At 34.0% G+C, this 13,015-nt stretch overlaps 1 protein-coding gene across 5 annotated transcripts in view; it reads left to right on the top strand.

The window, feature by feature from the left end:
* Window positions 1–13,015, top strand: part of RAP1GDS1 (Rap1 GTPase-GDP dissociation stimulator 1) — a 155,678-nt gene that overhangs the window by 118,177 nt on the left and 24,486 nt on the right. For all 5 annotated transcript variants that reach the window (XM_061164365.1, XM_061164366.1, XM_061164367.1 and 2 more), the window contains 2 exons: window positions 3,313–3,441; window positions 8,667–8,792. In XM_061164365.1, the coding sequence (XP_061020348.1) occupies window positions 3,313–3,441; window positions 8,667–8,792 (255 nt within the window). The remainder of the gene's footprint in view (window positions 1–3,312; window positions 3,442–8,666; window positions 8,793–13,015) is intronic.

Genomic DNA, 13,015 nt, shown 5'->3' with positions numbered 1-13,015 from the left:
GCAATGGTTCTTAAACTTTTGATCTCAGGGCTCTTTTAGACACTTAAAAATTACCAAAGATCTCAAAGACTTTTTGTTTATATGTATGGGTTATATCTATCAATATTATATTAGAAATTAAAATGAAGGCATTTTAAAAATTATTTAGTATCACACTTTTAAATAATAAAAACCCATTATAGGTCAACATAAATAGCATCTTTTTATGAAAAAAATAAGTTAAATTTCTTTAATTGCTGAAAAGAACAGCATTTATTTTACTGTGAATGTGTGATGTTAAGAATACAGTGACTACTGATACATTTTGGTGCCATTGACTGGGTTCATACTAATGCCCCCAGCGGTTTTACTCACTACTGTTGTTGTGCCATCAATGGAAATGTCAGCATAGTGAAAAAGGCAAATCAAGTCTTGGTATTTTTATGAAAGTAATTTTGACCTGGTGATCCTCTGAAAGGGTTTTTGGGACTCCATTTTGAGAACTGTGTTCTAGGATGCCTGCCTATCTTGAGATGAAAATTTGTATCAGCCTGTTTAAGTAAAGATATTTCCCTCTTCTGGGCCTCCATTAACAAAGGAGAATGACTTGGCTGCAATTGGCATAAACAGATTTTAGAATTATTTGAGTGTAACTTTTGTTTTAGTTACCTTCATAGAAATGGATATAAAAGATGGGCACCCAAGTGGTCTAAAATGAGGCCTGTCTATTGGATGACTATATATTTTTTATCTTTACTTGTGTGTGGTATGTGTGTTGTATGTGAATACCAAATTAATTTGGCTCCTGGGTAGCTTGAAAACACATTTTCATGAAGCAATGTGATTTTCATGAATTATGGCAATTTATACCATATGCCATTGGACTGTGCTACTTTTTCTGCTTATCTACCACAATTTCAAATATCGCTGCTTCAGTTTGTATGCCACAGATTGTATGAAACTCTGTAATGTTTCTTTTTTTTTTTGGGCCCTCTTATCCCTGGAACCAAAATCCATAATGTTGTAAAAGTGGTCAAAGAAAGTGGTAGAGATGCCAAGTTCAGAAAACATGAGCATTATTTAAGTGGCATTCTCCTGTTATCTCCTTCCTATATTTTGTTATTCCTCTAATGTCCCTGGACTGTTGGATTTTCAGTTTGTACCAACAGTACTGAGGGGGTGTGTGATGCTTACATATATGCAGACATATAGTGGAGTTTGACTCACTCAATGCATGCGCTAGTGCTCACGCTTACATACCTGAGATTTAATGATTCAGCAGCTCTGCAGTATTTGAAGAGGTAGTCAAAACGAATAAATAAATAAAAATATTGCTAAAGAACAAGGATCTGCAGAGGTGATCCAATTATAAGGCACTCTATCAACTGGTAAGTAACCAAAATAATTTCTAACTTGGAAAGCTTCTTGGTGCATGATCTTTATAAATACTATAACCAAAATACAAATAAATACTATAATAGGTGTAATACTATAGGTATAATAGGTGATTTGCCTGTAAGATAATGTAAGTGTTGTGAGCCATTAATTACTGAATTATATAGTTAGAAAAAATAATTAGCATCAGAAACATAAAAATGAATCATTTAATTGAATACATTCTTTTATATATATGTCCTTTTAGAACAGACTTCATAATTCCACTGCAAAATTTGAAATTGTTTTAGACTATTTGAACTCTCAATATAAACGTCATTTGTCTCAGGATTTGTTTTCTATTCTTATTTTGGTAATAAGTCTCTTTCTAGTATAGATGACCCCCCCAACTGAGCCAGATAATATCCACAATTACCATCAGTTTTCAGGGCTGACAAGCTTCTGTTGGCTATCCCTTCATATTTGACTCTAAAAGCAGGAAAAATTAACTACACAGACCTCTAGGCAAGTAATCAATTGGCATGTGAGACAGCTCAACCTTACCTTTTCTTTCTGATAATCACCCAGCCATCTCCTTATCTATAGGTTAAGAACTATGTTGTTGTTATGGTTTAGTCATGTCTGACTCTTTGCAACTCCTTGGTCTGTAGCCCTCAAGGCTGCTCTGCCAAAGGGATTCCCCAGGCAAGAATGCTGGAGTGGGCTGCCATTTTCTTCTCCAGGGGATCTTCCCAATCCAGGGATCCAACCCACATCTTCTGCATTGGCAGGCAGATTCTTTACCACTGAGCCACCAGGGAAGTTTAAGAACTCTGAAGAGTGGTAAAGAGATTAGTACACAAACTCCATCAAAGGATGCTATGAGGAAAATGTGTTTTATAAGAAACAGATTTTTATCTTTAGATAAACATACATAAAAAAAATTTGGAGAAAATTATTAACTTGAAAGTGGCATATAATTTTTAAAAGGAAAAGAAATAATTTTTGAAAGCTTTCCTCTATCTTTAGATGAACCAGTTATTAGTAGTGATAGTGTTTTGCATAGGCATAGGAGTGTCTTTCTTCTTATCTTATTCTCAGAGGCAGTACTTTTGGTTTTCATTTTGGTTTACTTACCTTCAGCTTTGCTACAGGTATTCTATTATCATTGTTCATGAAGAGCCGTTGTGAAAATCCCGGGCATAAGTACTTTAAAATCAATTAGCTTCTTAGAAAATGAAGGCAAGCAATAACAAAGCCATATTGACCTCTTTACCTCTCAAGCCAAATCTTCCTTTCTTTCCTAAGATGATTGTCACTATTATTAAATAAAACTTTGAAAAGAGAAATATTTTAAGTAACCAGATTTTTTTCCTTGTTAAAACTTTCCTTCCTAACAGTCATCAAAGAACACTCTGCTGCAAATAAATTATTTGAGTGTGTTATATATTTTTCATTCTTTATTATGAAGCAGCTGTCTTAAGGGGTTCTAAGACTTTTATCTTCTTAGTCTTTATTAAAGTTGCTTTTTTTCTTATGCTTTGCATATACTCTGTGTCTTCCTGTTATGCAAATGTTACTTTGTCTAACCTTTTAACTTAAAAACCAATGGTAATGTTTAATTGTTTATGCATTTTAAAACCTACTTAGTAAAGGTATAAGACATTAAAAAAAAACTGGTGATTTGACATATTACTTGAATTATTGTCATTTCTAAATTTCTTTGAAAATTTCATTGAAAAGTTTCAAAATTCAGTTCCTTTGAACTAATGTCTTAAACATTTTCAAGACTTACGAGTGGACTTAACCTTGCTTTACCATAATTGAAATAATATGAAGTAGTATTGTGTTTGCAGTAGAGAGTATAAAAGGTGTTTTCTTCTTACTAATGTCCGTTTAATACGTAAATACTTTTTTTGTGTTTTTTTTTTTCTTGTTTGTTTGTTTGTTTTTTAACAGATTCCCTTCAAGCTCAGCTTATCAACATGGGTGTTATTCCTACCTTAGTTAAGTTACTGGGCATCCACTGCCAAAACGCAGCTCTTACAGAAATGTGTCTTGTTGCCTTCGGCAACTTAGCAGAACTTGGTAAGTCCTAGGCATAAACCAAAATGTAATTATTCATAACTGATTAATATACTTATAATACATTTTTCTTTAGATGTTAACCTGGAAATCCATTTAGATTCTTTTAGTTTATTTTTTTGAAGCATCATAGATACATTGTTTCAGTGTTAAAGTGTAGATCCAATTACATTTTAGGATTATACTGTTTACAATTGGAGCTAAGAAATTTATGTGTTTTTGCTCACTAAAGATATAGCTTAAAATAGAAAATAAATGAATGCAGTCTAGTTCAGATTTGGGGGCAGAAAAGGAATGTGCAGCCCTTCTTATTGTCTTTGATTCCTAGTTTATGTGCACACATTATTATTCTATATTCACAATTATAGGATGAATCCAGTTTTAAAGTTTGCATGCTTATAAACATTATAGATTAAGCAGAATGAGATTTTCCCCCTTTTTGTTTGGCTTTACAGTCTTTTATAAATAAACTTGTCTGCTTAAAATATTAGTATTTTGGGGGGCGGATAGAAATGTTAGAATGAAAATCTTCACTTTTACTCCCTTCTGGAAACCAACTAAAACTACAGTAAAGAGATTTTTTTTTTTTAAAATACAAAACCATCAAGGAAAGGGGAGGGAAAACAAACAAAAGGGATAATATAAAAATTTTTTAGAACATGGAAAGAAAAGGAGCAATAACTCACTTAGCAAAATTTTGACATTTGAATCCTTAATTGGAAAGCCAAGCACTAACCAATTTGTTCTTTGGTGTCTTCAAAAGGTTCAGGGTTCAGTGGCATCAAGAGTTTCTTTCCCTTCCCACTCTGGTAACTGGCCTTCCCATCTAAGCAGAAGACTGTGTTTACTCTGTAGAGAGACTCAGAGTAGAGGGTAGGCTGGGGACAGCAGATTAATAAGAGGTACCAGAGTACCATTCTGAAAATAGTGAAAGTAGGTATGCTGAATTATCCCATTTGTTCTCTAGAATATGGACTTAAAGATCCTTACGTTGGAATTCTTCTACACAGAGCTTTCAGATCTACAGGGAATCTTACAAGGCCACTCATAGATCCTAATCAGTTTTTAAATCCCAGTTCTTAATCAGTGGCAGACAACTAGAAAAGTAAGGACAGCCTGAACATGTGAAATAATGAAATTTTACAAAAGTAACTTGGAGGAAATAGAAACTATGCAGGGGGGAGGGGGGAACTCTAATATATTCAAGTAGAAAAATACTGTAAGCATGAAACTATAACAGGATGCTATTTTTAAAGAAAAAGGAACACAGCGAGAAAGCTAAAACAGCCAAAATGAAAGACAGTAAAATGTACAGAGATATATTTACAGAAGTAAAGCAAAAAGCAAGGGTATGGAAAATAGAAGAGAGTATGTAGATAGAGGATCAGTCCAAGAGTTCTAGGAAGAGATAAATAGGAAAGAATTGCTGAATAAACCCAAGTGTCACAGAACTAAAATATATATTTCTCCAGATTGGAAGAATCTTATCAAATGACAGCCTAGTGGATGAAATTAGGCCCCCAGACCACAGCACATCAATGTGAAATTTTAGAATAATGGGGACAAAGGGAACATTTCATAGAATTCCAGAGAGAGAGAGGAAGGAAGAAAGTTACATAGAAAAGATTGTGAATCAGTAGACATCAGAAGTATCAAAAGAAAAGTGGTAACCAAAAGAAAATGGAATGTTGTTGCCTTCAAAAATTTGAGGAAAAATCACTTCCAGTATAGAATTCTATATGCAGATCATCAGTCAAGTGTGAGGTAACAATAGGGGCAGTGTTAAACATGAATGTCTCAGAAAATCGGTATCCTTTATATCTTTCCTGGAAGCCTCTGGAAGATGTGTTCCAATGAAACAAGGGATATAAATAATAAGATTACACAGGAATCAGGAGACAAGAGATTCAACAGGAAAATAGGAGTTTCTAGTAGGATAGTGACATGACAGCCCCAAATGTCCTGTTTTCAAAGAGCAACCAGTCCAGACTGGGGAAACTCTTACACGAGATGAAATTAATTGAGCACCTAAAGAGAACGTGCTTATTAAGAAAAAATCAGACAACTGATGGAGAGTTTGGAGTTGAATTAATAAGTACATTGAAAGCTAAATAAATGAGAAAAAAAAAAAGTAATTCCAAGGAAATAAAAGTAACTCCAGGCCACATGACACAGTGTGTTATTGAAACACTAATTACTTCAAGCCAAAATTACAGTATAATTGCACTGTAAAGATGTAGGTTATTGTGGAGACAGGAAAAGGAGAAAGCTAGTGCTTCATCTTTCATAGTGGAAGGTCAATCAAAAATACCTAAAACTAAAAAAGCAAAAATTGTCAATATAAAATGTTTTTGGAGGTAAATATCAGTGAATTAGCTAAAAGAGCTTTATGTGCTTGTTTTTGAAGAAGAAATGGGAAAGGGGGACTGGATTCTGCTGGTAATATAAGTATTAGAACTAACTCTTTAAACTCATATATAATTTTGTTAAAAAATCAGCCCTTAACGGGGGACTTCCCTGGCTGTCCAATAGTTAAGACTTCACCTTCTGATGCAGAGGGTGCAGGTTCAGTTCCTGGCTGGGGAGCTGAGACCCCACATGCCTCACAGCCAAAAAAACCAAAACATTTAAAACAGGAGCATTAGTGTAACAAATTCAGTAAAGACTTTTTAAAAAATGGTCCACATTAAAAAAAAAAAAGAACTTTAATAATAAACCCTTAGGAAAAAATCCTTCTTGCTGAAAGTCTTAAGGATCTGTGGCATTTAAATCAAATATAATGTCCAAATCACGGTTCATGCTGTCTTTTCTCTGTATCCACCTACGGGATATGATCAGGTTTTCTTCATGAATTCCTATATTAATCATGGTGCATTGTTCCCTTGTACTGGCAAATGGACTGAATTACTTGACAACAGTGATTTTGTTTCAGTTTAATAAGTGGAAGAATAAAATATGGGTTGGAAAAAAGTGCTTCAACTATTTTAAAAAGAGTTAAGAGTACATAACTAGATAAATCATGTCTAGTTCATCTATGATTTTGTTTCATTTATTTGAAGAATTGTGTGAAACAGAAGAGCAACCACAAATGTTGAGGAATTAAATCATTCCTGTTTAAATCAAACTAACTTTTTGGGTAAGGTGTGATATTTGTAAAATTTGATTGCTGAGAGTTTAGGTAGCTTATTAGAAAAGACACTCCACCCTTTGCTCTTTTTTTGTAGCACTAATGAATCTTACTTAGAAGTCTTGGGCTGGATTCACATCATTTTGGGATAGGTCTGGTACATGTGCCAAAAGCAGGGTAACAGTAGAGTAAATCAAAACTGTTTTAAACAAATATAAATATTTGTTTCTCCATTTTCTTTTAAAGTTGAATTTTTAATATTTTTTATTTGATATTGGAAGAGATTTACCAGAAACTAGAGAATAGAATGTAACTCTTGCATTTGTTTACTTGTTTTTTCAGTCACACATTAAAAAAATCAACAAATTTCTTTTGAACACTTGCTCTGTACTAGGCACCATACTGTATACTGTGTTTGTGGTGGTCATGCTCTCAAGCAGCTTATATTTTAGTAGGTGATGTGGAAACTTATTTCTAAAATGAACTTATAAACAAGCATATAATTGTAAGTTACAATAATTGCTATTATGAGGACATAATTGAATGAGGTAAGGAAGGAATTTAAATTACAGATGTACATTCTAGGTGGGAAGGAACATTTCAGACAGTTAAAATTTCTAAATATTTATCTTCTTCAAACAGTGTAGTTTACCTTTCTCAGAAAGTTGCTGGTGGATGCGTCCACTGAAACTAAAAACTTGAATGTGAATGAACATAGGTAATAGAGTATCTAATACAGGAAGGAGAAGAAAATATCCATCAAGATCATGAAAAAGGAATTCCAGGATGTCAGTGTGCCCAGCAGACATGGAGAGCAAGCAGTCTTGACTAGATTGGTCAATTCTCTGAGAGAACCTTTAGATAAATTGATAGGATATCTGATGCAGCAAAAGGACTGAGAATCAGAAAGGAAATAGACTGGATTCTGGTTGTATTTTGGAGGTAGACTGATAGACTTTGGTTATTCTGTGGATACACTGAGAGAGAACAAGTGAGTGATGACCCCCAGGTTTCTGTATGTATAAAAGGCAGGTAGGTGGCATGTTTATTCACTAAATTATGGAACTCTGGAGAGAGAACAGATGTATCAGAATATCAGACGTCTACCCTAGGCATGGTGTTTGGAGAAAGAACAGACATATCAGAATATCAGAAGTCTACCTTAGGCATGGTGTTTGGATGCTAGATAGATATTTAAATGGAGATGTCAAATGGACATTTAAATAGCCAGGAGTTAAGAAGAGGGCTAGAGGTATGATTGTATAAGCATCAACATATAGGAGGTATTTTTATGCTACGGAAAAAAATTAGATTGCCTAGGGTGAGAGTAAGGATCAAAAAGGTAAGAAAGCAGAAGATGAAGTCTCAAGGAACTAGAATTTATACTGGTCTGGTGGAAAGGAGGAGCATGCAAAGGAGACTGCAGAATGTAGAGGTGGACCCAAACTGATCTGAGGTGGGTTTAGGTACGCATGTGAGTTGAGGAAGTAGAGACAGTGTATGTAGACAATGCTGTCAAGAAACTTGTTTGTGAAATTCAACAGACTGGATGGTAGCTTCATGAAAGTGGAGCAAAGGGAAGGTATTTGGTTTTAATATTGCTTTTTTTGTGAGAAATATTAAAGCATATTTAAATGTTGAGGATGAGGCTCTAGAGTGAAAGATCGGAGACAAGAAAGAAGGCATGTCAGGGACAGTGTGAAAATATACCACTCTAATGGTGTAAAAACAAGTCACCTTTAATTCAGCCATGTGAAATGCAATCTGCTATGAGTAATTTTTCTTCTTTGGCTAAAAGCCTTGAAACTATGAATTTATAACAGTAATTTTACCATTGCTATGGTTACCTATATGTTATGCTAGCAAACATTTTTTTTATAGCCTTGAATATAATTGGGTCAGAACATCTTAAAGCTTTAGACATTTTTCCTCTACAGAGGCATTAAAGAAAAAAAAAAAAAAACGGACTGTTTTCTGTATGTGAAGAGTGTTTTCATTTATCAGTAATGATACAAAATGACCAAGTTTTGAAAGTAATAGAAAACAGTTTCTGTGCTTAATTTTGTTTTCTTACTCTAAATTTTCCTCTTATTTTTTACAGAGTCAAGTAAAGAACAGTTTGCCAGTACAAACATTGCTGAAGAGCTGGTGAAGCTCTTCAAGAAGCAAATAGAGCATGATAAGAGGGAAATGGTTTTTGAAGTTCTTGCTCCATTGGCAGAAAACGGTGAGAAGATAAACGCACCTCTTGATTTTTGATCATGTAGGCTTTTTCCATTTTTTTTCTGGTATTATTTAATTGCCAGCTGTTTAACTCAAATTCCATTCTTTTATTAATGATGTGATAAGTTTTATTTCAGATATCTCTAACTTCAGCTGCATTATATATTTCATAACTATATATATATTGGCCAAAACTACTTTTCAGATTTCTTTGATTTTAAAATCTTGGGAAAGGTGGTTTTGTAGGTTACACATTCTTATGCCAGTCTGGAAAAGGCAGCTGAGAGGCTCTACTCCACTTATATACTCTTGCAGGGCAAAGGCCATAAAAGTTGGAGCACCAGGCCTACCAACTGTGTGGACGCTGAGGATGAGGCTCTAGAGTGAGAGGTTGGAGGTTGTGAAGAGGCAAGAGGGAATGAGGAGGGCCTTTAAAAGAAGGCATGTCAGGGACAGTGTGAAGTATAGCACTTTAATGGTGTAAAGTAGTCTTTATACCAGTTAGGCAAAATATCTTAAGGGATACACTCTAAGAATAAGAGGGAACCAGAGGAAACAAACCATCCCATAATAATTTTTCAAATATAGTGTCTAGCACATAATCAGAGAGGATGTGAGGAGACAAGACATTGTAAGCAAGAATCAACACAAAGAACAGGCAACAAATATCCAGATACTGGAATTATTAGACATTGATTCAAAACAGGTATGCTTATTATGTTCAAAGAGTTAAAAACAAACTTGAAAATTTTAGATTTTCAACTAAACTAGAAACTATAAAAAGTAGAATAGCTGATTTGAAAAGGAAATAATTGGGAATTCCTTAATTGAGAAATACAATAAAAATTAAGACCCTAAATAGATGAGTTTGACAGATGATTAAATATAGTTAAATTAGAGAACCAGTGAACTGAAAGATAGAATGGAAGGAAATTCACAATGAAATACAGAGAAAGAAAAGGACCAATATACATTAAAAAAAATAAGAGGGAAAGGGACTCATATATATTTTTTGGAGTCCGAGAAAGAAGGGAGATGGGAGAGCATAAATTTGAACAAATTTTAGCAGAGCATTTGTCAAAAATTATGAACGATATCAAGGATTCAGGAACCCCAATAATTTAAAAACATGATTCAAAGAAATACACATTTAGATAGGTCATATCGAAATTGGGAAAAAAAAAAAAGAATTTTAAAATTAGCCAGGAGAAAAATAGTACCTAAAAAGAGGCAAAAGTTTGACTGCTAACTTCTTGACAGTTGCAATGAAAACCAGATGACAAACATGTTCTGTGTGCTGAAAGAAAATAAATACAACTTAAAATTCTAATCCCAGCATAACTACCCATCAGAACTGAAAGCAAATGAAGTTGTTTTCAGATTAGAAACTGCGAAAGTTCACCACCAACATACGCTCACTAAAAGGAAACTATAAAGGATTTTTGTAGATAAAAGGAAAATGATTCCCCCCAAAAAGGAAACTGAGTCCAAAAAGGTTATAGGTGCAGGGGAGGAGAAAGAAGCAAAAAAACACAAGCAATAAATGTGTATGTAAATCTAATGAATATTGAATATACAAAATAATAAAAATAATTCATTGTGAAATTTAAAGTGTGTATATATATATATATATATATATATATGTATTTTATATACCACAAAATGGAGTAGGCAAGAGGAGATGGGGACAACAAGGATGAGATGGTTGGATGGCATCACTGACTTGATGGACATGAGTTTGAGTAAGCTCTGGGAGTTGGTGATGGACAGGGAAGCCTGGTGTGCTGTAGTCCGTGGGATCGCAAAGAGTCAGACACGACTGAGCAACTGAACTGAACCACAAAATGAGTGTATAAATCTGGAGGGACATAAAAGTGAAGAGTTCCAAGACACTTATATTATCTGGAAGAAATTACCATTAGATTCTGATTAATGACTCCAAATTTTAAGTGAACTATAATAATTTTTAAAACCAAATGCAACTAATGGAAAGATTTATGGAAAGAATTTTTTTAAATACAGCATCAACTAACAGAAAAACAGGGAGCAAAGGGAACATGGAACAGGAGGTAAAAATAGGGATAAAAAAATATACAAGATTTATGACACAGTATTTTGGTAATTACATTAAATGTATGTGGCCTAAATGCTTTAGTTAAAATAAAGACCAACTGTTAACTGAATTTTTAAAAACCAACTAAAACAAGCAATACTTCTTAAGTATGAGGAGATTTAAAAGATTGAAAAAATATACCATTCAAACCTGAAAAGGGCCGAGATAGTCATATTATCAGTACTATCAGGTAAAATAGACATTACTATTAAAAAACTTGCTAGAGATAAAGAAGGTGACTTTATCATGATGAAAGATCCAGTTCACTTGGAAGCTATAAAAATACATATTATCCCAAAAGATTAGAAGCAAAAGTATTCAGAACTATGAGGACAACTAAATATCCACAAATATCATAGGACAAATAGACTTTTAAAAAACAGTAGTATAGAAAATGTGGACAACATGATTGTGAAAATTGATTTAATGGACATACTTGGAACCCTGCAGCTTGCTTCAGACCCCTTGCAAGTACATATGAAACATTTAAAATGTGTATACTTCTCATGGAAAAAATTTTAACAAAGAATTGCCATTTTACAGTATGTTAGAGGTTTTTTTTTTTCTAATAATGAAAATGAGAACACTTAGCTCATTTATGATGCATGTAAAGCCATACTTAAAGTGATTTTTTTTTCACTTTAAAATTATATAATGGAACATGAAAACGGCTAAAATCAATAAGCTCAGTTTTAATCTCAGAAATTAGTGAAGAAAAACATAAACGAAACCCAAAAAAAGTAGAAGGGAGGAAATACAAAGAACTGAAATTAATAAGATAGAAAATATGTAACACAATATAAGCATATATTTGCCAATGCTGAGTCTGAAAAGATGTCATAGAACTGGTAAATTCCTAGTAAGATTAATCGGGAAAAAAAAAAAGAGGGAAGGCACAAATAACCAGAATCAAGAAAATAGATCTCACTACAGATGTTACAGATACTAGAAGAATGTTATAAAAATTTGATGCCCATACATTTTCAAGTATGGATGACACAAGAAGAGAAAAGTCGAGTAATCTTACCTTAAATTCTTTCAAGGAATAGGAAATGTGAATATACTCACTAATGTATTTTGTGAAACTAATAAAATACAATCAAAGACCATAGAAGAAAAAAAATTAAAGGCCAGTCTCACCATGAAGATAGATCCAAAATTCCCATAAACTTTTAGCAAAAAATTTCCAATAATATATTTAAAAATTAATCATCATACTAAATTGGATTTATTCCAGAAATGTAGTTTATTATTCCAATAGCAATCAGTATAATTCATCACATTAAAACTTAATAAAGGGGAAAATCATGTGATCTTCAGTTCAGTCGCTCAGTCGTGTCCAACTCTGTGACACCATGGACTGCAGCACGCCAGGCCTCCCTGTCCATCACGAACTCCCGGAGTTTACCCAAATTCATGTCCATTGAGTCGGTGATGCCATCCAACCATCTCATCCTCTGTCATCCCCTTCTCCTCCTGACCTCAATCTTCCCCAGCATCAGGGTCTTTTCAAATAAGTCAGCTCTTCACATCAAGTGGCCAAAGTATTGGAGTTTCAGCTTCAGCATCAGTCCTCCCAATGAACACCCAGGACTGATCTCCTTTAGGATGGACTGGTTGGATCTCCTTGCAGTCCAAAGGACTCTAAGAGTCTTCTCCAACACTACAATTCAAAAGCATCAATTCTTCGGCACTCAGCTTTCTTTGTAGTCCAACTCTCACATCCATATATGACCACTGGAAAAACCATAGCCTTGACTAGATGGACCTTTGTTGGCAAAGTAATGTCTTTGCTTTTTAATATGCTATCTAGGTTGGTCACAGCTTTCCTTCCAAGGAGTAAGTGTCTTTTAATTTCATGGTTGCAGTCACCATCTGCAGTGATTTTGGAGCCCCCAAAAATAAAGTCTGCCACTGTTTCCCCATCTATTTGCCATGAAGTGATGGGACCGGATGCCATGATCTTAGTTTTCTGAATGTTGAGCTTTCAGCCAACTTTTTCACTCTCCTCTTTCGTTTTCATCAAGAGGCTCTTTAATTCTTCTTTACTTTCTGCCATAAGGGTGGTGTCATCTCCATATCTGAGGTTATTGATATTTCTCCTGGCAATCTGG

The sequence above is a fragment of the Dama dama genome, chromosome 17, assembly GCF_033118175.1.
Source record: "Dama dama isolate Ldn47 chromosome 17, ASM3311817v1, whole genome shotgun sequence".
In the NCBI taxonomy this organism is placed as follows: domain Eukaryota; kingdom Metazoa; phylum Chordata; class Mammalia; order Artiodactyla; family Cervidae; genus Dama; species Dama dama.
Note: the sequence above shows the minus strand (reverse complement) of the source record. Positions and strands in the feature narration are given on the sequence as shown.